This window comes from Octopus bimaculoides, unplaced genomic scaffold (genome assembly GCF_046866305.1).
Source record: "Octopus bimaculoides isolate indiv1 unplaced genomic scaffold, ASM4686630v1 contig151, whole genome shotgun sequence".
Classification (NCBI taxonomy): Eukaryota; Metazoa; Mollusca; class Cephalopoda; order Octopoda; family Octopodidae; genus Octopus; species Octopus bimaculoides.
The window spans coordinates 31,291-57,505 of NW_028315401.1; the positions used below are offsets into that span (position 1 = coordinate 31,291).

The following is a 26,215-nucleotide window of genomic DNA, read 5'->3' on the forward strand; positions in this document are numbered from 1 at the left end:
TCAGTATGGTAAAAATTGCCCAAAGTGCCATGTCACACGTTGGGACAAAAAAAAAAAACGGAATTATATGGTTGGGAAGCAAGCCTAATATTGACGGTCTTAGACGAAATATGGCGAAAATTTACTATGAAAATAAATAGCATTATATACAAATTAATTACACAAAACAAAGGAAATAATCACACTGAATGGTTCTTATGTTGAACATGTCAAAGAGAGCTGTGTAGTACCCGTCGCACTAGCCACACAGGTTAGAAAAGTAAGGTCACGCTAGCATGTATAACATTTGAAAGACTTAAGAAACAGGATCTGGAGCTTGTAGGACATCAGCCAGCGATGCATTGATAGGTTGTACATTTTTGTTTCTCTAATCAGGGTCTAGAAACAGGGACCCTAAAGTTCAAAAATACACATAAATAAGAGGTTATTAAAATGTGTGTAAAACTAAAGAGATATTATTATGAGAGTGGCGTAATTTGTATAAGAAACGTTATTTACATGACATAAACCAGAACCGAAGTAATCAGATGCAAGAGACTGAAATGGTGCGACCATCTAATTAGAAAAACTAATAGGAAAGAAACTAAAAAAATAATTCCTTAGTTCAGTCGATGCATCAAGACTTCTAAAACCACAGGCCATGTAATAAGTAGTAGAAATGACAGAGCTGTGACAATACACGGCTACATATCTTTTAACAGCAACAAGCGGAACATAAAGGAAGAGAGTAGCGGTGTTCCGGCTGGTAAGAGAGCGACCAGAGATCCGGAAAGCAAAAGAGGCTAGAAAACACACACATACATACATATATATATATATATATATATATATATATATATATATATATATATATATATATATGCACACACACACACGCACGTATATATGGAAATAGACACACGGATTATTGGTTCGGTGTGTTCTGTCCACGACGAAAAGAACACTTCTAGTGCACTCATCTGAGAAGAAATACCAGCAACAACCAGGGGTTAAACTTGCGACAGACTGACATCTCTTTTAGTGGGGTGTCTTGTATCCCCGGGTGTTGGAATATGTTGGATACCGTGAGTGGCTGCGGCCTTATGGGCCTGTATATCATGTAGAGAATATAACTAAGAAAATACTTCAATGAAAATATTGAGGCGTGCGCTGTCTCCATTGATGGAGTGAAAGTAGATATGAACGTGTAGAAGACAAATCTACGTACAGTTCTTTGATTGGAATGTAACTGTTTGTGAAATGTTCATTACTTGAACAATAACAGTTGAATTACCTGATAATACTAATTAGATAAATGGTCATAAATCTAACCAACATGATACATTTTGCAAGTTTTAACATTTTAGTGGAATGTTTAAATTAACAAATGGAATCAATGCCTCTGGTATGTGATCTTAGCCTGCAGTATTACAGCATTTCATCTAGAAAACGAACGGTAAGAACAGATCAGATTTAATCCTTTATTTAACAATATTAAAGCTTACATTGATTACATTAAATTGGCAAAAAGATAGAATATCAATATAATTTCAAATCAAACAATGGTTTCAAGCCATAGTGAGGCATTGAAACTTGTTAAAATTACATTATGGTGGATTATACAGCCTCTTGCATGCATGGTGTTGTATTAAAAGGTATAATTATAGTGTCGTTACAAGGAAATATATTTTATATTATTATATGGAGAAAATATTATTTTATAGCATAAAATATCATCAAAGACGATTCTTGGAGGCACCTTTTCAATTTTCACTCATAAGTTTGTATCTGCTGTTTTATCCTCTATTTCATTACCAGTACTTGAACCTGGAAACATAATGAAAAAACAAAATATTAAATTTTAAGCATATTATTTACCAGACGGTATAATTTATGTATATATATATATATATGTGTGTGCGTGTGTGTGTGTGTGTAATATATAAAGATGAGAATGTGTGTGTGTCTGTGTGAATCCCTAAAACTTGAAAACTACACGACCAATTTCATTCAAATTTTACACATGCATTACTTAGGGTTCATGTAGTGTCATAGGCCCCACATTTTTTAACTTCTTGCCTAGTGCGAACCCAGAGCAATATCATATCTCATCCAATATTTCAGCATTACGCGTCAAAAGTGAAACAATAACATCTCTCTATTGTAATGTCAGATATTTTCACTTTAATAGTTTCATTTTAATACTGAAACTATGAAAGTGAAACTCTTATCTCACATATATACACGAATACATACATATATACATACATACATATATATAATATATATATACATTAAGTATATATGTATATGTATGCATACATCTGCACAAATGTATATGTATAGTTGTGTGTATATATATATATATATATATATATATATATATATATATATATATACTAGCAGAGGCACCCGGCGTTGCTCGTGAATGAAATTGTTGCTTATATACTTGAAGAAAAAAAGGCAAAATATGCTGTATAGAAATTTGAGGACATTCTGTAGATGGACTCTCAGATGAATGATGGCTGGGCGCCTCTCATGAATGGGGAAAATTGAAGATGTGCCAAAAAGCCTCATTGGTACTTGGAAACTTTTACGAAAATTAAAATGGGGATTAAATGAAAAAAATGATTTACGTGAATATCCTCAGAAGAGTAATTGAAATAAATGGCGATTGTGGAACCCCCCCACGCACGCACGCACGCGCGCGCGCATACACATGTGTGTCTTTGTAAACATGTTTGTGTACATTTATGTATGTGTGTGTTTGTAAGAGACAGAGTGTGAGTGAGAGAGAGAGGTTTGTTGTCATGTATACGTACATGCATAAATATACATACATCTTTCGATGTATGCATATGACAACACAGCCCTTGACTCACTCACACTCTGCCTCTTACAAACACGCACGCGCGCGCATACACACGTGTGTCTTTGTAAATATGTTTGTATACATTTATGTATGTGTGTGTTTGTAAGAGACAGAGTATGAGTGAGAGAGAGAGGTTTGTTGTCATGTATACGTACATGCATAAATATGCATACATCTTTGGATGTATGCATATGACAACACAGCCCTTGACTCACTCACACTCTGCCTCTTACAAACACGCGCGCGCGCATACACACGTGTGTCTTTGTAAATATGTTTGTATACATTTATGTATGTGCGTGTTTGTAAGAGACAGAGTGTCAGTGAGTCAAGCGGTGTGTGTGTGCGTGTGTATGTGTGTGAGACAGAGTGAGAGAGCGGTGTGTATGTAGTATTTACTCTCTCTCTTTCTCTCTCATACACACGAACACACAAAATAGAGAGTGAAGCTTTTTGCGGTTGTTACGTCAATACCGGAAGTTTACATTGAGGAACCTTTTTAAAGAAGTGAATCTTAAATATAAAGCAATATTATTTATTTTTAATTTAAAAAATCAAATGAAGAGCCTAAGATTTATCCGAGGTCAAATTATTCATGCATTACAAGTATGGAAGCATTTGGTGAAGTCGATTTCACGTGAAAAGCGATCACACACACATCTCTGTTTTATATATAGTATATATATATATATATATATATATATATATATATATATATATATATATATATATATATTTAAGAATACAAATTTGATTAATTCTACTGGCCTCAGTAAAGCTAAAAATATTAACTATATTTTAAAATGGGAGATAGTTTGTAAAGCTAAATCCTATCATATAGGTAATAACTTTTGTAATTTATGTAATAATGAATTTAAAGAGATATTATTTCATAAGGATAATAATCTACTTAATTCTTTTGATGAACGAAAAATAAAATGTAGACATAAACTACTTTATTTATATAAAAACTTTAGCTAATGATTTTTTTATTGTGTTTATATGGGTATGTGTATATGCATGTATATGTATATATATGAGTGAGTGTGTTTTAGTGTATATGCGTTAGTATGTATGTATATTTTTAGGTGTATGTATATATGTTTACGTATGTATTTATATAGGTTTAAGTGTATATATATGTGTTGTTTTTTATATATGTTTGTGTATATTGAGTGTATATTTGTATTTACATGTATGTGTAAAGATATATATTTGTGAGTATAGATGTATATTTATATATATTGTGTGTGTGAGTGAGAGTGTAAGTGTAGTTTTGTTTTAGAATACTCCTTATTTATATATTTATTTGAGTGAATTTTTATTTGTGTGTATATATATAGCTATGAGTATTTTTGTGTATATGTATATTTATGTATGTACTTATGTAAATGTGTATATATATGTATATATATGGGTATAAGTACATATGTGAGTGTGTGTAATTTGTCTATATAAATTAGTAAGTATATATATATGGGTGTATATATATATATTTATGTATATGTATATATATATATATATATATATATATATATATATATATATATATATATATATATATATATATATATGTATATATATATATATATATGTATATGTATATGCATGTTTTTTTCTGTGTATATATGTGTGTATATTTTATATTTGTATTTTTATATATATGTATATATGTATGTATATGTGTATCTATATAATATGTATATTTGAGAGCATGGGAGGGTGAGTGTGTATTTATATATACTATTCTTTATTTATTATATGTGTGTATGAGTGTATTTGTTTTTATATGTATGTTTAGGTAGGTACGTGTGTGTATGTGTAGATATATATTTATGTATAAATAATATATATATATATATATATATATATATATATATGGTAGTGTGTATGGTTAGGTCTATATGTGTTATTATGTATGTATATATATGTGTGTATTTATGTATATATGTGTATGTATGTTTTTATTTATGTATATGCTTTTATTAGTGTTTATGTGTATATATGTGTGTATGTTGTGTGTATATACGTATATTATTTAGTATATTCGTATGTATATATGTTTATATGTTTTTTATATATAAGTATGTATATTTGTATATGTATGTAAGTGTATATATATATATATATATATATATATATATATATATATATATATATATATATATGTATGTATATATATATATATGTATGTATTAGGGTGTATGTTGGGGTATCTATTTGATTATTCTAGTAGTTATATTTTGTTTTTATTGGTAGGTTAATATTTTAGTAAGTTTAAGGTTTTATATTACAATGACACTACGATTTTTATAAGACCAAATCAATAGTAGTATTTTATTTTATTTCATAATATTATTTAATTTACGACTATTAGTATTATTATTTATTTATTATATATTAGCATTTAATATTTATTAATATGTTTTATAAGACAATTATAGTTTTTTGTTCTTTTTATGTTGTTAGTTATATAAATTTTAAATTTTTCATTCATTTATTTAAGTATTATTATTTCATTCATGCTTTCGTATTCTATTCTCTATTTTAACGTAGTATTTTCGCGCGACCTCTTGCTTAAAACGCTATAGCTATTAGATAACGTCTTAGTTTTCAGTTTGAATTACGGAAAAATTTGGATAAGTACTGTTTTTTACTTTGCTAAAGATTTTCTACTATTTGAAAATAATATGTATTCTTGTTTTTTATATTATTCATTTGGTTCTTTATAGATTAATTTTAATAGAAAACTTATTTAACACTAAATTATTTAGAAGTTATAGTTTCGTTTCAACATAATATTAGAACTTCGATTTGAATAGTGTTGATATATTTTCGATTATCTTTGATTAATAATATTTGATTAATAATTTATCTTTATAGTTTACTAGCAGTATAACCCGACCTTGTCCGGGTGTGACTTATTATGCCATCTATGAAAAGTCTTGCTAGCTGAAAATAAACTAATAAAGAAAGCCTTACAGCGAAAAAACCCTTATGATGTAAATATGTTCATAATTCAAAAGACGATGAAATTAATAGGGAAAGTCTGAAGGCTGTTTTGCGTAAAATTATTAAGCATACGTAAATTTCATCCGTGTAATTGGCTACAGAAATGTTTGTGCAAAACAATTTTTGCGCTGCCCTGATTATACATAGCAGGGTAATCCCTTTTCATAGGAGCTAGGATGGCAATTTGTGATGAAGCAATTGCTGGCGATCTGTTGCTAAACAGTTTTGCCAGAATTCTATCAGATTGGGTAGAAGGTGTTGATGCACCATTTTGCATTATGTTCAAAGTAGCTACTGGAATGTGGTGAATTGCTGCAGTCTGTGGCTGTCATTTTAAACCGGTTGCCGTCTTTCCCCAGTAGACTCTCTTCTTTGGAGGCATAATCTATGTATATATTAAACAGAACAACAAAAGTTATAATAGATGGCAAGGTCGGTACTTTTCACATATCTGTAACTTTTCAGATTAACACCCGCACGTTTACCCAACCCTAATCCTAAACCTAACCCTAACACTAACCCTAACACTAACCCTAAACCCAACCCTGACCCTAAAAAACGTAGCCGTAACATTAATCCTAAACCCTAACCCTAACCCTAAAACCATAACCTTAACACCCTAGTGAAAATCGTGGTAAATTTACAAAACATTGACGAACATGAGTTATATTTTACTGAATGATTGTGTACTTGCACGTGTATGCTTTTGAGAGAGCGAGAGAGGAAGAGGTAGAGAGGGGGAGAGAAAGGAATAGGGGTAGTTAAAAGTTTTCTTATGACTGCTTCTCTTCACTGCCTATTACTTCATTAGAAATCTAAGGATGCACATAAGCACATAATAGAGAAAAATGAAACAAATATGGACGACTTGCTCCGAAACACCACCGAGTGGGGAACACTTCTCAAAAATAACCTCCAGTTGTTTCCTTCAAAGTTCCTACATGCTTGAACTGTACATACATCAAGGTACATTTCTACAAAATTTCATGAAAAAATATTCATTTTTATGAAAGTAATGACCTTCCAAAGTTGGGGGATACAACTCTGTAGTTATGCCATCAATGTTTTGTAAATATACCACGATGTGAATGACTGTGTTTACTTGCACGTGTATACGTTTGAGAGAGCGAGAGAGGAAGAGGGGGAGAAATGAATAGAGATTGAGAGCAATGTGTATGTTGATGTCACAGGTCATGTATGTGTGGTTGTGTGAGTTTTTACGTATCTATGTTATGAAAAATAGGTAAAGAATACTGAGATGAAAGTTTAATCTATGACGTTGTATGTATCACTTTTTCTCTCTCTCCCTCTCCCTCTTTAACTCTTACTCTCCATATTTTTATGTTGAGCGCGTGTGTAAGAATTGCGTTCCAGGTAGAAGGGATGAAATATAAAAGTTGCTAGAAACAACAGCCAAATCTCCCTTAAATCACACAAAGTAAACGGAATTTTAAAGATCTAATTACTGCCCTGGAAAGTTCAGATCGAGAAAATTCCATTTTCTATAAACTTTCAAAAAGGCTTCACACAAACACAATTTCAGATTTATATATTAAGATAATATCGTTAAAGATTTTTTAAAATTAAAACTTTGTATATATATATATATAAAGTTTAATCTTTTATTCTTAATAATTTTTTCTTTCCTAATTTTTTCATAATTTTTCCATTCATAATTTTTTCATTCATATTTTTATTATTACGTTTGTAGAAATAAATAATCTTGTATTTTCTATTATTCAATTGATTTGAGGTGTTTTGAACTCATTAGCCGATAAATTTCTTAGTGTCTGCCTCACGTGGTCTTGATGTCGCATGGTCAAAATTCACATGAGTTATTAGACATTTTCAAATTTATTCGAATATTGAGGCTGAAGAACGGAATAGGGTAACTTCATACCCTTAACCGTGAAACGTCGTACCCAATTAACTAAAGGCAGGTTTGTTTTTACTCTTCTCTTCTGTTTTTTGTTCTGTGTGTGCCATAAATATCGCCATCCGTTAGAGAAAGAATTTGTAGTTTGGAATCAGTAGTTCTTTGACTGCTATTTCTGAATTCTCAGTATGTTGGAGAAGCAGCTCCTGCTAATCCCTGTATATTTATGATTATGTATATATATATATATATATATATATATATATATATATATATATATATATATATATATATATATATATATTTATATATATATATATATATATATATATATATATATATATGTATATATGTATATATATATATATATATATATATATATATATATATATATATATATATATATATATATATATATATATAGATGCCTATGTATACATGTATATGTGTAGATGTATATATATAGATGTACATATAATCTATATATATAAAAATAAGAATGTGTCTGTCTGTCTGTGTGAATCCCTAAAACTCGAGAGCTACGCAACCAATTTCATTCAAATTTTACACATGCCTTACTTAGGGTTCCAGTTGTGTTTTAGTCAAAAAAATCTTAACTTCTTGCAGAGTTCGAGCCCACAGCAACATAATATCTCCTCCACTATTTAAGTATTACGTGTCAAAAGTGAAACAAAAACACTCATGTCAAATACTTTCACTTTAAAAATGAAACTATTCTACTAACTGAAACAATCACATTTCGATACTGTAATGACAGATACTTTCAGAGAGAGAGAAAGAGAGAAAGAGAGAGAGAAAGAGAAAGAGAGAAAGAGAGAGAGAGAGAAAGAGAGAAAGAGAGAGAGAAAGAGAAAGAGAGAAAGAGAGAGAGAGAGAGAGAGAAAGAGAGAGAGAGAGATGTATATGTATACATATAGATGTATATGTACACGTTATTCCACTAACTGAAACAATCACATTTCGATACTGTAATGACAGATACTTTCAGAGAGAGAGAAAGAGAGAGAAAGAGAGAAAGAGAGAGAAAGAGATGTATATGTATACATATACATGTATATGTACACGTATATGCATAGATATATATATATATATATAGATCTATATGCATACATGTATATGTATACACATGTGTAGATGTATATATATATATAGATGTACATGTAATATGTACACAGATATACATATATATACATGCATACAGATATCTATACATATATACACCCATCACACACAAACACATGCACACAAACACACACATTAGTCATTTGTTTTCTTATCCAAAACTACGTCAAAATTACTGAACGGATCTTTATGAAATTTGGAAATTATATTCTATGTATAACGGCCATAAATCCCATGAAAATTCATATATTTTTGATGTTGATGAAATTTTAACCCGAACATAACATATGAGCATTATTTGTAATTCAACGGTACAACAGTGTAATACTACCCTTTCAGATATACTTTCATTGTGATTTCTGCAATGTGGTGCATAAATTGTCAAGTAAATGAGACACATCTTTGCCTCCACTGATTCACTTGCAAAGTGTTGAGTAAAATTATTTCGTTGCAGACCTCCTTTCGGTCTTTTTATTATCACTACGACACACATAGTCCCCAGTTGGTAACATTGATTTCAAGGCCCTCCTAGATGAGAGACTGGCATTCCACTTAATGTCTATGTTCCATGCTGGCATGGATTGGAGAGTTATTAATGTAGAAATATGGTATCGTAGCTACTAACAGTTGAGGGTTGCGTAGTCTAGACGGCGTTTTTAGATTTCATTATTCTCTTTACCCCGGGCAAAGCCGGGTATTTCTGCTAGTATATATATATATATATATATATATATATATATATATATATATATATATATATATATATATATATATATATATATATATATATATATACATATATATGTATACACACATATTACATGCATACATATATACACCAATACACGCACCTATACATAGGTGAAGGTGCGGGTGCGCGGTAAGGGACTTGATTCCAAAACACATGGTCCTGGGTTGAGTACCACTGTGTGGTGACTTGGCAGGCGTCTTCTGCTATAGCCGCAGACCAACAAAAGCCTTGTGACTGGATTTTGTAGACAGAAACTGAAAGAAATCAATCGTGTATATATATATATATATATATATATATATATATATATATATATATATATGTATATATATATATATATATATATATATATATATATATATATATATATATATATATATATATATATATATATATATATATATATATATATATATATATATATATATATATATATATATATATATATATATATACTAGACACACATACATACATGTATATATATGTGCATATTCATATCTATCATATAAAAATCAATGTCTTTATGTGTGTTCGTTTGTTATTTATACACACGAAAACTACTGCACCGATCCTAATGAAATTTGGAACACAAAATCCAAATCTAGGGAGAAGGGTAATGCTGTGTGCTTCATACAATTTCATGGACCAAATATACTGAATGGATCCTCATGATATTTGGAACTTAGATTCAATGCATAACGGCGGGTATAATGCAATATGTTTCGTTTGTATTTGAGATGGCTTAAAGGGGGCAGAACACCCATGAAAATTCATATATTTTTGCTGTTAATGAAATTGTAACCATAGATATTACACACAAATGAAGTAATATTTCTAAAATTTAATCTTCTTAGAAGTTACAAAGACCCCTTCCGGGGGCCTTAACACCCACAATTTACTTAGTTTATCTAAGCAAAGACGAATACAGTTGTACTCTTGGGAGCTGTAGGGTCACCGGAGCATATAAGATGTGTATGCAGGTTTATATTTAAATACATTTTAATTACGTCGTTCCTGAGAAGCTTTTGGGTGATACTTTTGTATGTTACCCAAATATATTTTGTTTCATTCCCAATATACAATTTGCTTCTTTGCCACTCGTATTGGCTTAGTGTCTGAATGTAGTTTGCGTTTGCGTTGACAGCTGTTTCTGTAATTCACATATATTACATGTTCTATCATGTCTAAAAAATCTATTTCAGATATTTCTAAGTCCTCAACAATGACAAGTTGTCAAGAACGAACGGCTGTCGTAGACACATCAAGCAAACATATATACCTTACAAATTCATTGTAATCTTTCAGCACAATACTAGGACAACACTCTGCCGCACAGAAGTGACTTTGAGTGGATGGATGAGCTTTAAAATGTTTGGGCAAGCATGAAGCAGGAAGAGGGAGCAGGGCGCCCATCAACCTCCACCACTGACGTAAAGAATCAACAAAGTCCCGTAATGGAGCCGAGTAAACCGACAAGGATCACCGATGACGTGGTATGTTCTCTGCAAATTAGTCAGGGTTCTGTATTCGGAATCTTCCACGACAAGCTTTCTGAAAGTCTGTGCGAGATGGGTACCAAGAGAACTTATCAAATCTCATAAACGCAATTCTGTGGAGATCTGTCAACGCTTACTTGACTGCTACAACGATGAAAGTGAATAATTGTTTGGACAAAACGGTCACAGGAGATGATACCCGGATACATCACTTTGAGCCACAATCCAAACGGCAGAGTATGGAGAGAAATAACCGGAATCGCAAGCGAAAAGGAAATTCAAAACTCAACCTTCCACCGAAAAAGTGTTTTAACCGACTTTGGATACACAGAATGGCTTATACCGAAACATTACCAGGAAAAGTAGTTTATAGTCACAAGTTTAAGCTATCGTGAAATGTTGGGCAACAAAGTTTAACTAGAAATTTGCCCTAAACGTCGAGGTTTGTTGTCAAGGCAAGTGTTGAGGCCATTGAAAACTTTGGATTCGAGTTGCTGGAACCACCTGAATACCATGCAGATTTCGACCCTTCCGAATATCACCTCTTCGGACTGCTCAGTCTTCCTTTACGAAGTCATACATATGTGTTATGGATTAAGAAGTCCAAGAGGCCGCGAAGAAATGGCTGTGCAGTCAATCGAAAACCTTCTCCGACGGAATAAGCAGGCTTGTAGAACACTGGAGGAGGTGCATCGAAAAACATGGAGTCTATGTGGGAAAATGATGTGATTGTGTAACACACTCTGATTTTGTTTTAATAAATTACAGAAACAAAAGTGTGTGTAATTATTGAGTTATCTTAATATATATATATATATATATATATATATATATATATATATATATATATACACACATTTATGCATGTGCATATATTTATATGTGTGTATATGTATGTGTCCATATATACATGCGCATATATATTTATATATGTATACACAATACAGGGGAATATAGCTATAGTTGCTGCCGTTGATGACGACGACGATTATGATGATGATGATGAAGATGAGGAGGAGGAGGAGGAGGAGGAGGAGGAGGAGGAGGAGGAGGAAGAGGAGTGGAGGAGGATCATGTCGACGACAACAGTGGTGTTGATATTTGTTGATGACGTCTATCGTAAAAGTGGTTGTGTTGTTAGAAGTGATGTTTGTGATTATCACTATTATGACAATATTGGCGATGGTTCTGACGTTGCAATGAATTTTTAAAAAATCGCGCTTACTTGTGCCGGCGGTAACTTTCCAGGGATTCACTCTCTTTCGTTTATTCACAAACTCTTTGAGGACATCTCTGGTATCTTTCTTGTATATACAATAGAATATGAAGATAAACATTCCTTGAAGGGTATTGAATATAGTAAAAAGATACTCAAACACTTTTGTTGCTTCGCTAACAGCGAAGAATGCAAAGACCCATGTGAGTCCAAGTAAAAGCAACAAACCAACCAGGCCCAGAACACGTACTTTACTTCTTTTGTGCTCGGATCTCTTGTTTCTTTGCAGTGATACGAGACGCCATATCACGAGAGAAAGCATGATAAAGTTGAAGATGAGAATCATCACCACGGGAGTCAGGATGGCAGCATAGAAAGATGGTCCGGATAACCAACAGCTACAAAGAAAATCGAAAGCCAATGAAGAAAAGTAATTTGTTGAATGTTCAGTCAATAAAATGGAGTCTCACAGAAGCATTTATGTGGAGTGATTTCAATCCAACACAAAACCAAAACAATTTCTCATACTTGCAGAAAATTATGTACTTAAATGACTAAAATATTTTTATTGAAACTTTCAGTTTACGGACACACAGAATAAAACACTCATATATATATATTTATATACATAGATATAGATATATGTATGTATGCATGTATACTGATCCACTGGTCTCGATGCTAGAAGGTGGTAGGAGCTCGCTCCCATGCTCGCAATTTATCAGATGCAGCTGTGCCTCGTTAACTACCTCAGAGGAGATGTACCTTTGGGTTTAAAAAATCGCAGTAGAGTCCGCTCAAATGGACAGCCATGTTAAAGTGGCTACGAATATTACTTCTCAGTACAACTACTGTGTTGATTCCTTAAAGAGATTTGAGAATTAGCATTTTTGTTTATATATTTATATATATCCATATATATATACATATATATACATTTATATATATACATATATACATATATATATATATATATATATATATATATATATATATATATATATATATAAAGAGAGATAGATACAGAGAGACGAGAGAATGTTTACAAGAGTTAGGTTTTTAAGCAAGTAATGTTGTTTCTCACATCTTCGTATGCGTTGCTTGCTTGTTAAAAATTGGTAGTCTCATTTTCATGATGAGGAAATATTGGCGTGTATTATTGCTTCTTTGTATGTGGATAAAATAAGCTGAAAATTGTTATCATCAGATTTATATATCGCTCTCAAGTGCAAGTTTAGTGTATGTCGTGCATTCATTTTGGCATATTCTGTACTGCATGCATTGCTTTTATAACTGTTTGTCTTCATTTTGTATAACAGTGCCGTCCTTGCCAGATCTAAATATGTATACACATATGACCGATAAATAGTTATATCTACTGGACAATATGCAAACAGTACAGCATAAAAAAAACTGACAATAAATAGTATGAACATGTGCCAAACAAGATACATGACAACGACCAGATCACAATCAACCGGAATAGACCTGTTCAAACTGACAAAGAAATAAAAGCTAATCACCCAAATATTATAATCAAGGATTTGGAAAAAATATACTTGCTTACTGATAGACATTGCAATGACCAAAATATTTTCCGCAAAAGTTATGGAGGTATTGGGAAAGTGCAAAGACCTCGAAATTGAAGTAATAAAGATGTGGGGGATGAAGGGGGAAACAGTACCAGTAATATCTGTAGCAGTGGGCATGATAAAAACATATGAACAAAATCGTGAAAGTTATTTTAGGACACTCAACACTATACACTTCCCAAAATATAGTCCTGCTAGGAACAGCTCATATCGTACGCAAGACATTATCAATTCAATACCACAAACAAAACAATCCACAAAACACTCTCTATATAGCAAATATCCAGGAAAATAAACAACTAGCAACAAGCTGGTGGATGGGTGCTATACGAGAATGCTGATAATGGCTCTGAATATTAATCAGTATACACTGATGATGAAGTCATAGCTGTACGAGCGCCTCCCTAAATTTAGCTCAAAAATAATACAGAGGAGACTGGGGTTAGCTAGAGATGCTCACTGTCATTCATAGTTGATACGATAATCAGTGCTCCGTACATATACACACTAGAGGAGGGAAACCGAGAATGACATATGCTGATATCCTAAAGACAGACACTGGTCTCTGGGAGACGCAATAACATAGCAGCAATGATGAGGGACAAGAACTGCTTGAGAGAACGCGTCCATGGATCTCGGGAATTTTATCCACACTAGATAGATGATAGTGAAGTAGGTTTACCACCAGCAATCAAAGTCGTGGCTTTAACTTGGTGCTAGCTGACCTACTATTCTACAATATTAAAAGTATAAATAATTTAGTAATAATTTTAGTTGAGCAGAGAAAATAAGGTGAATGGAAAAGAGAAATACTTACACCTCTGCGATTTTGGTGTAATTGTCTGTGTTGTTAACTGCCAGGGTAATTATAACGATGACTGCTGGAAGACCTGACAACGACATTTACAGAAATGAATATAAATCTCTAGATATTAATCAATATTTAAAATCATTATTATGTGACATTTGAATGGATTTTGTTGACTACGTTTTTGTTCAGAAAAATTGTCTCTTTCGAAACAAATCAATATTCTAATTCGTATCACACACTGGTCGCTTCTTGCCATTTGATCCTTTGCTTCTTGGATTCTTTCAAGAATATGTTCCAATGGAAAACAAAAATAAAATCTGAAAAGTTCTGGAGAACGTTTGAAGATTAAATGGCATGAGGGACAACAAAAATTCACTCAACAACTTCACATATTACCTTCGTATATCAGGTAAAAGTGAAAAACTTACTACCCTTAGGTTTCATCGAGAGACGAGATCAGACTGTAACCATTTGCATGAACATTCAGATATCTTTAGACTACCTAACAGGCTAGAACAAGGAGTGAGTGCTTTATTCCTCTATAGTTTACATCTTATCACGGATGTATAAATATTGTATTTCATTTATCTTTGTATCTATGCGTTTATATCTCTTTTCAACTACTTCCAACACCTCAATAGTTTACCAATCTATTAAATCCCAAATGATGAATATCTAACCCATTACCTTTCTAATAAAAATCAAATTATTCATTTGTCTTTATTCTTCACTGAACTACCACGTTGATTGTTCATTGAATTATTTAGTTAATTGACATTTTCCTTGTTCCAAGTTGTTAAAACAATTATTCTTTTTGTGTCACTCTTTAAAACATGATATATTTTGAATTTCCTTTGTTCATGACCAAGTTGCAAATATTGTTGTTAAGAGGGGACATCTACAGGGTCAACTGAGCTACAAGAAATAAAAGCCTAATATCTCAGAAACAATAATTTACAGCATTTTAGGAAATTAATGACATATTGGATTATGCTACCTATGATAAACTATGACTAAAAAGAGGGAATGGTCACGTCAAGAACGTCATTGCTCATGAATCTGCAGAGTTACTCTGAAGTCAAATAGCGACGTCAACATTAACATATTTTACTGTGGTTTCGTCTAACTATAATATTGGGCCCACAACCCAGAGCTTTATCTTCATGTATCTCTCATCAAATTATATACAAGTAAAAAGACCGACTGAAGGAGATATTTGGTTATTTTTTTATAGCTTCAAATCTAATGTGTTATCTCATTCACCGAAACGAAAATATTAGCTAATTAATATAAAATGTGACTCCAACAGAACTCTCAGTCCATGTATCCATTGGTTCATCTGGATTTTAGCTTAAAATCTCACTCCATATTCAACGCACGATATATAGTCATCCACCATAACCTGGACATTTACGTACGTTACACGATGATATTACAAAATTTAAACCGTCGATTTTCTCGACGTGTTAGAAAGAGTAGCTATATTACTATAGATCCCATTCTTCACTCTTGCTAAGTGGAAGAACGAATTAGATAATGCAGTATTTGATATATTGACAAGATAATTATCAACAGAACATTGTCAATTACAGGTCTGTCTAATCAGTTCTGAAGTAGCGCCAAACTACAGCAGTAGGGTAGGGATGTTTACACTCAAAGTTCAGTGCTCCTGGATTTTACAGTGAGACAGGTCTGTAATCTAAACCGATTAATTAAAGCAACGGGATTATAATTTCTAGCTTCAAAAGTGCTTTTCAATACACTTTTCTACTCTAGGCACAGGCCCAAAATTTTGGGAAGGAAGGGGTTAAGTCGATTAGATCAATTCCATTACGCATCTGGTATTTAATTTATCGACCCCGAAATGATGAAAAGCAAAGTCGACCTCGGCGGAATTTGAACTCAGAACAAATGCACCCTCGATGTGATTGTGAATGCTTTATGTAAAGTTAGTTTAAAGTAATACGAAAAATAAACGGAACCCCTACTGATAACTTACACTAAATTAAAACCAAGGAACATGGTTACACTATTTAGCATCCAGAGTTCAAGTCCCGTCTAGGTTAACTTTTCCCTTCAACATTTTTGGTTCAATAAAATGAATAAGACCAAGAGATATGCTGGTCTCGGATCTTTCAAGTAAACCTTTTTTCTATCAAGTTATTTCAAATACAAAACTGAAATGAGGAGAATGAGCTTGTGTGTGCGTGAGAGGGAGAGAGAGAGATAGGAAGAGAGAGAAAGGGAGAGAGAGAGCGAGAGAGAGAGAGAGAGAGAGAGAGAGACAGACAGACAGAGAAAGGGAGAGAGAGAAGGATAAAGAAACGAAGGAATATGTGTGTAAGATATAAAGTTTGAGACAGAAAACCAGAAAGCCATTATACATACCCCAAGCCAAAATTGAACTCTTCTTCATAAAAGACATCTGATATGTCTTCAATATATCGACCACGCTTAGGAAGACATGGAAAGCTTCAGCACTCATCCACATGAGAGATGTCAGAAGGAAGTAGTGTAAAAAGGCAGCCACTGCCTACAACAACAACAACAACAACAATAGTAATAATAATAATAATAATAATAATAATAATAATAATAATAATATCGACAACAGGTTAATGATTACTGAAAGTGATACACGGTCTTAAATAGATATTGTTTTGCAGGATGGTGGTATATGGTTAACTATATCAATGTCAGTACTTCATTGGTATTTTAGGTTTACGAACCCAGAAACGATGAAACCGAAAATAGACGCCGGCTGAAGTTTTAACACAAAACTTAATGTTCACTGTCAATACTTTCCATTCTCACAGAATCAAGCAGAGCAAGTTTGACCATCTTTGAGAAGAAAAATATTAATAATTATAATAGAAATCATTTCTAATAAAGGCACAAGGCCTTAAATTTGGAAGTGGGGGACTAGACGGTGATATCGAACCCAGTGTTTCACTGATAATTTATTGACTCGGAAAGGATGAAAGGCAAGTCGACCACAGTGAAATTTGAACTCAGAATATAGCGACTGGCCAAATGCCGCTAAGAATTTTGCCCGATGTGCTAACGTTTCTGCCATCTCGCCGCCTTAATAATAATAATAATAATAATAATAATAATAATAATAATAATAATAATAATAATAATAATAATAATAATAATAATAATAATAATAATGATGATGATGATGATGATGATGATGATGATGATGATGATGATGATGATGATGATGATGATGATGGTGGTGGTGGTGGTGGTGGTGGTGGTGGTGGTGGTGGTGGTGGTGGTGATGGTGATGATGATGATGATGATGATGATGATGATGATGATGATGATCAGAATAAGAATACTACTACTACTACTAATAATAATAATGGGTAGTAAGAGCTCTGCCGTCATGATTGGAGATGGTGTCTCGATAAAGATATCGGTTTAGTGGTAACCTCAAAGCACATACCTCAATGTTGAGTGAACATGTTTAATACAAATGTATGAAATAATGGTGTTAATGAGCCTAGAACCAAAGGTGAAAGCCTTTCGCCCGGAATGTGCCCTGTTGTTGAGCCGCGAGGCCCGGCCGTCAACCAAAGACTGCTTGTACACGTAAAGAAAGGCGGAGAAGAGGGTGAGATTAGGAGGCAAACCGAACGATAACTGAATGCTGGATCAGGAGTGAACACAGCAGAAGGGGATTCTGACAACGAATGAAAGCAAAATGGAATGAGACAGGACTCTTCGAAACAAGTGAGCAACGATTAGCCGACCAGGCAAGAGCAATTAGAGCAAAAGGTTGGTCAACAGACATAAAAATAGAAGAGATAGAAAGGAAAGAAGAAGATAGAAAAATTACTTCCCCAACAGATAAGGCGCCCAGTGAGGACAGAAATATGTAAGGCTGCAGTAAAGAAGTAGACCAAAGAGTAAATGTATATGCATTCTTAGCAAATGAAACAGAAGTAATAGGAAGAGCTATATCACAGGGATACAATGATGATCAACAAGACATAGTGGAAAGATATAGCAAGACAAAACTGGAAAGATACGACAATAAAAAGAAAATTGTTCAAGCAAAACATTGCTTGAAGCAAATGAGAAGAAACTATTTCAGGAACAAGATGGGCGAATACGCATGACAATGATAGCAGACGCAGAGGCATTCTGGAGAGGGATCTGGGACCAACCTGTAGAGCATAATGATGAAGCGGAGTAGCTGCATGAAATTGAAGATAGGCTAAGAAATGTAGAAGTCCAAGAAGACATAAAGATAAGAACAGAAATGGTAAAAAAAAAAGCAATTAAGAAAATCATCAAATTAGAAGAGCTCAGGACCGGATGGGGTCCAAGGTTATTGGATGATAAAGTTGAGAAGGCTCCATAAAATGATAGCATAACAGCTAGATGAGTGCTTGCAGGAAAGCGCAGCACCTAGCTGGATGACCAAGGGAAAGACATTGTTATGTGCCAAGGATCCTGAAAATGGAAATGTTGCATCCAACTTTAGACCAATAACATGCCTTCCGCTAATGTGGAAACTAGTGTCAGGTGCTTTGGCAGGTGAACTGTATAGATACTTAGAAAACATTGAGCTGCTACCTATTGCACAGAAAAGGTGCCGAAAAAGGAGGTGGAGAACGAAGGATCAGTTCTTAATTGATAATCTAATTATCAGGAACTGTAAGAGAAGACATGCAAACCTGAGCATGGCATCGGCTGACTATCACAAAGCATACGATATGATACCACACTCCTGGATAATAGGAACAATAGAAATGTATGGAGTAGCAGAGTTTATGAGAAGCCATATTTGGAATAGCATGAAATACTGGAGAACGGAAATGACAACAGGGAAGAAAGTATTTAAAGAGGTGAAAATCACAAGAGGAATCTTCCAGGGGGACATGTGTCCCCACTGATATTCGTGCTGGGAATGGTTCCCTTGATTGAAATAATACAGAAAACAAAATTGGGGTATGATCTGGGGTGAGGTAAGGGAAAACTGAAACACTTGCTATACATGGACGACCTGAAGCTATTCACAAAACCGAGGCAGAATTTGACTGCCTCGGCCAGTCTGCGCGGATTATTTAAAATAAAATGTGGTCTGTTGTCTTCTGCTGAACCGAGTCATCCCTTGACCCTAGAGTCACAGCAGGTCCTCATCTCACAGCAGGTCCTCATCTCACAGCAGGTCCTCATCTCACAGCAGGTCCTCATCTAACAGCAGGTCCTCATCTCACAGCAAGTCCTCATCTCACAGCAGGTCCCCATCTCACAGCAGGTCCTCATGCCACATTTAAGATGGGAATTGCACTCTCAAAATGTGCTTTGATGGTGTTGAGATGAGGAAAGCTTGCTAGGATAGAAGGCATATGGTTGCCAAATAACGAAATGACAACGGTAATTCAAGCTCAATCCAGTTATAATTACTCGGGAATACTTGAGGCAGATGGAATCTAACGCATAACACAACGATATGAAGAAAAAAACAAAAAGAGAGTACCTGCGGCGAGTGTGGAAAATATTGGCTTCAAAACTGAATGCCAGAAACATAATTTCGGCAATAAACCTGCGCGCGGTTGCAGTAGTACGGTATGGCGCTGGAATGCTGAAGTAGACGGAGGAGGAGCTAAAGGAGATGGACAAGAAGTTAAGAAAGCTTCTAACAATGCGTGGAGCCCATCATTCACGTGAAGACACTAATTGTCTACACATGAAGAGAGCAAACAGAGGAAGGGGATTGATAAGTGTGGAAGACTGCGTGCGTATCGAATTCGAGAGTTTAATAGCCCAAAGTAAGGAAACCTTTCTAGTGACAGTTAGGAAGGAGGGTGTATTGAAAGCAGAGAAAATGGGAAAACAAAGGAAGAAGTACAAAACGGACATGAAGAAGAAATATGCAAAAAGGGACTACACAATCGATTCCACGTAGTCACAGCAGAAATGGCTGGGGAAAATAGGTAGGTTTGGTGGCACTGGTGAAATACCGTTAAGCATTTTTCCTGGTGTGCTAACGATTCTGACAGCTCACCACTTTAATAATAATAATAATAATAATAATAATAATGATAATAATAATAATAATAATAATAATAATAATAATAATAATGATAATAACAACAACAATTATTATTATTATTATTATTATTATTATTATTATTATTATGTTGTTGTTGTTTTTTTCCTTCTGTCTTCAAATTTTCTTCCATTTCTCGCCGAGTGTTTAACATACACCTAGGGCAGAGAAACTCATTGTATGCAATCCCAGTTTACACACGCAAATTCACAGGTAAACCATGTATTTCAAAAAAAAAAAAAAAAAAAAAAAAAAATCATGTTGTTTTCACACCGATAATGCTCTTCTCAGTACATGAGTCGTTCCAGTTAGCACGATTTTTGCACTTCCTGTAGGGATGGTAAGCCTGGTATCATTTTCAAATAGGTTTCAGTACCTTTTTTTTTTATCATTCCTAGAGATCCTACAATCACTGGTATGGTAGTCGCCTTGAGGTGCCACATTTTTTCAATTTCTATTAGCAAGTCTTTATATTTACTGATCTTGTCAAATTCTTTCGCCGCTATATTATGATCGCTGGGAATACTCATGTCAATTAATAAACACGTCTTCTTTGTCTGATCTTTTATGATGATATCCGGTTTATTAGCTTTTATAGCCTTGTCAGTATGTACGGGGAAGTCCCAGAGAATCGATACATTTTCTCCTTCAGTCACAGCTTCAGGATGGTGTTTATACCATCTGTCAGCGGTTTTGATATTATTATTATTATGTTTATTTTCTTTCTTCAAATTTTCTTCCATTTCTCGCCGAGTGTTTTCCGTGGACCTAGGGCAGAGAAGCTCGTTCTATGCATTCCCAGTTTACACACGCAAATTCACAAGTAAAATATGTATTAAAAAATTAATAAATAAATAAATTCATGTATGGAAGTTGTATTCACAGCGATAATGCTCTTCTCAGTACACGAGTCGTTCCAGTTAACAGGATTTTTTGCATTTCCTGATGTCATTTTCAAATAGGTTTTTGTACCTTTTTTATCCTTCCTACATATACTACAATCACTGGTACGGTAGTCGCCTTGAGATGCCACGTTTTTTTCAATTTCTGTTAGCAAGTCTTTATATTTAATGGTATTGTCATATCATTTCACCGCTATACTATGATCGCAAGGACTACTCATTCTTCTTTTTCTTCTTCTTCCTCTTCTTCTTCTTCTTCTTCTTCTTCTTCTTCTTCTTCTTCTTCTTCTTATTATTATTATTATTATTATTATTATTATTATTATTATTATTATTATTATTATTATTATTATTATTATTATTTTAAAATAAAATGTGGTCCGCTGTCTTCTACTGAAGCGGAGTCATCCCTTGACCCTAGGGTCACAGCAGGTCCTCATCTCATGGAGAGTACACGGCGTAAAATGTGTGCGGAACCTAGCAACACTATTTTTCTGAAGCTCTTCCACGTTAACACTACAAGGGTGTTTGTTGAGCTGCTTATCAAGGCCGTTTTTAATTAGCCCTAACGCTCCAATCCCCACTGGTCCTGTGCTGATTTTCATTCTCCACATCTTGGTCACTTCTATTTCTAGGTCTTTGTACTTAAATAACTTCTCAGCTTCTTTAATGCACACATTTCTCTCTGATGGTACTGTCAGATCTATCATTAAGCATTTCTTTTTATTTTCATCTTTGATGATTATGTCCGGCCAGTTTGCCTTGATTTCTTTATCGGTGTTGATTGGCATATCCCAGAATACTTTTACATCATCTTTTCCGGTCACAGTTTCAGGTTTATGCTGGTACCATCTTTCTGAAGTTGGAATCTGGTAGTATTTACATATCTTCCAATGGATATATTGAGCTACTCGATCGTGTCTATGAATATATTCGGTTTTTGCAAGCGCTGTGCATCCAGTTAAGATGTTGTGCACTGTTTCATCATGCTCATGACACATTCTGCAGGAGGATGAGGACTTACTGGATGCGAACACAGTATTAGAGCAGAAGCAAACAACATCGCATGGTATGTAAAAATTGACACAGAACCGCTGTTATTAGAAGTAAGACGGTCAGGCTTGTGTAGGAGGAAGGATTGCAAAGGTAAAGCACTGTACAAGAAATTGAAAACGATTGAAACTGAACATAGGTGGATAAAGAAAACAATGCATGGACAATTTCATAGGGATGTTGAAGATAAGACAGACAGAGAAAAAAGATGTCTGTGGATGACTAAAAGTGATTTAAAACCGGAAACGGAGGATCTAACCTGTGCTGCGCAAGAGCGAGAACTAAGAACAAACTACATAAAATACAGAGTAGAGAATACATCAAAAAGTGATAAGTGCAGAATCTGTGGACAAAATAGTGAAACCGTATGGCATATTACCAGCCAATGTACGCCACTAGCCCAGAAGGAATATAAGAGACGCCACGACAATATAGCAAGTCTTTCCATTGGACACTTTGCAACAAGTATGGACTTGACAGAGAGAAAAATGGGTAAAACCACAAACCCGAAGGCATCATCGAAAATGATAGTGCAAAGATCCTATGAGATTTTATGATTCATTGTGACCATTAGCTAGAGAATAGGAAGCCAGACATAGTATTTATTGAGAAATTAAACTATCCTGATCATGGATATAGCATGCCCAGCTGACAACAAAGCATGCGATAAGGAAGAAAGGAAAGTCGAGAGGTATGACAGGTTAGCTTGGGAGTAAAGCGGTTGTGGTCAATGAAAAAGGTGGTAGTGGTACGAATAATTGTCGGAGCCCTGGAAACAGTCAATAAACATCTCAAGAAGTGCATGGATCAAATAGGGGCTGCAATAAGGGTGGAACATTTGCAGAAAACAGCACTGCTTGGAACCGCTCAAGTACTCCGGAAGGTGCTCGAAAAATAAGAGGTGTTACCTTAGTTCACTGGTAGTGAACAGCTGACCCCGTAGTACATCTCTAGCGTTAGAAGCTGTACAGCGGCAATAATAATAATAATAATAATAATAATAATAATAATAATAATAATAATAATAATAATAATAATAATAATAATAATAATAATAATAAACCTACTCCAGAAGCAAGGAAAACTAATACAAATAGCCACAAAACACGAGCAATAAAAACTGTTTTCAGTATTTAAGGAAGCTGACAAATACAAACAAGAAATCATACTACCTAACAAATACGAAGACGAAGAAGAAAAAACAACAAAAGCTATAAACCAAATGAAATCCAAACTAAAACTAAAACAGCAACGGACCATGATAAAACGATGGCAAGAAAACCCCCTACATGGTAAATACTGGGCTAAACTAAATGCAAAAGAAATAGACAGAGAAAAATCCCAGCAATGGTTGAGAAGCTCAGGACTCAAAGCAGAGACTGAAGGATTTTTAATTGCTGCACAAGACCAAAGCCTCCCCACCAGAAATTACCAAAAACATAATGAAAAGAAACATAACAAGTAACTGTAGAATATGTGGCGATGGACAAGAAACAATAAATCATATTATCTCTGGCTGCCCAGTCCTGGCTAAGAAGGAATATATTCACAGACACGACAGAGCTGGGACCTATATACACTGGAAGCTATGCCAACACTATGGAATAACAACAGAAAAAAGATGGTATAAACACACGCCAGAAAAGGTCACAGAAAACGAGAAAGCAACCATACTCTGGGATATGCCAATACACACTGATAGAGAAATTAAGGCAAATAGACCAGATATAGTTGTCAAATATCATGAAGAAAAAAAATGCTTTCTAATTGATGTATCAATACCAGCAGATGACAACGTTTCCCTAAAAGAAATGGAAAAACTTTCAAAATACAAAGACCTGGAAATAGAGGTAATTCGAATGTGGAATCTAAAAACAGTTACAATTCCTATCATAGTAGGTGCCTTAGGTATAATTAAAAAAATATTCAGACAAATACATAACAAAAACACCAGGACATACAAATATATATAACATACAGAAAATTGCATCGCTGGGCACTGCACACATCCTACGCAAATCACTTTCAATACAGTAACCATAAGAGCATCACAGCAAAAACCACAGCACATACCCAAGGCACACAGAGCTGCGCTCGGAGGTGAAGTGAAAGCACGTTATAAAAATAAAACTACTGAACAATAATAATAATAATAATCGTAATAATAATCCTTTCTACTGAAAGCACAACACCTAAAAGGGATTAAGTCGATTACATCGACCCTAGTACGTAGCTGGTACTTAATTTATCGACCCCGAAAGGATGAATAGCAAAGGTGACCTCGGCGGATTTGAACTTGGAGCGTAGCGACGGGCGAAATACCGCTAAGCATTTCGTCCAGCTTCCTAACGATTCTGCCAATAATAACGGCGGTGATGATGATGATAATGATGATGATGATAATAATAGTAATAATAATAATAATAATAATAATAATAATAATAATAATAATAATAATAATAATGATAGCTAATAATAATAATAATAATAATAATAATAATGATAATAATAATAATAATAACATCTAATAATAATAATAATAATAATAATGATTGCTAATAATAATAATTGTTGCCTATTAGGTTGAAGGGCTGAGAATGATGCCGTAAAATTGAAAGAATGTTGAATAGAAGCGTTATATAAACGTGTGCGTTGGGGTAGACGTTTCATATAAAGGTGAGGGGAAGGTGTGTAAGACGTTATACAAAATACAATTTGACGAGCTCAAAAGTGATATTTTATTATTTGATATTTCTGATTAAAGAAAAATGTTATGAAAACTTTTGATAGCAGAGTATTGGGTAAATAGAAGACTGCAAATTCTTTGAAACTGGAAAAAAGTTGGAGAGAGCTGTAAGATAGGTTAATACAGGTTAAAATGCATTTGAAGTAATAGACTGTTGCTCATAATGCTTAATATAAAACAAAATATATAATGGCTGGGAAGTCTTTTCACTTACCTTACAAGCAGCCATTGTTTGTACGTATGATTGCATCCCGACAAGGAAGATAAAATTAGTGGCAGCCAAAGAAGAACACAAGCATACTAAAACCTTTGAACTGATTAAATCCCATGGATTTCTGAAATAATGAAAAAACCATTAATATTTCATTTATTGAAGCAAACTCTAAAAAAATCACTCAATGCATAAATAATAACTGCGACTGCGTGTATCGGTGGCTGGCTCAGTTAGAAAATAAAGGATATCTTAAAATCAATAAATGTTTTATCTGTGGCTGTGTGGTAAGAAGTTTGCTTCTCAGCCACATGGTTCCAGGTTCAGCCCCACTGCGTAGGACCTTGGACAAATGCCTTCTATTATAGCCTCGGCTCTATCAAAGCCTTTTGAGTGGATGTGGTAGGTGGGAACAGAAAGAAGGCATTTTATGTGTGTGTGTGTGTGTGTGTGTGTGTGTGTGTGTGTGTGTGTGTGCATATGT

The 26,215-nt window shown here is 33.9% G+C and overlaps 1 protein-coding gene across 1 annotated transcript in view; it reads right to left on the reverse strand.

Annotated features, from left to right (window-relative positions):
• Positions 1–1,446: 1,446 nt before the first annotated feature.
• LOC106876433 (adhesion G protein-coupled receptor G6) overlaps positions 1,447–26,215 on the reverse strand; it is a 39,591-nt gene continuing 14,822 nt past the window's right edge. Inside the window, exons 9-13 of the mRNA XM_089346779.1 lie at positions 25,735–25,855; positions 17,138–17,282; positions 14,756–14,828; positions 12,356–12,744; positions 1,447–1,806 (exon numbers count right to left, since the gene is read on the reverse strand). Coding sequence (XP_089202905.1) covers positions 1,754–1,806; positions 12,356–12,744; positions 14,756–14,828; positions 17,138–17,282; positions 25,735–25,855 — 781 coding nt within the window. The 3' untranslated portion in view covers positions 1,447–1,753. The remainder of the gene's footprint in view (positions 1,807–12,355; positions 12,745–14,755; positions 14,829–17,137; positions 17,283–25,734; positions 25,856–26,215) is intronic.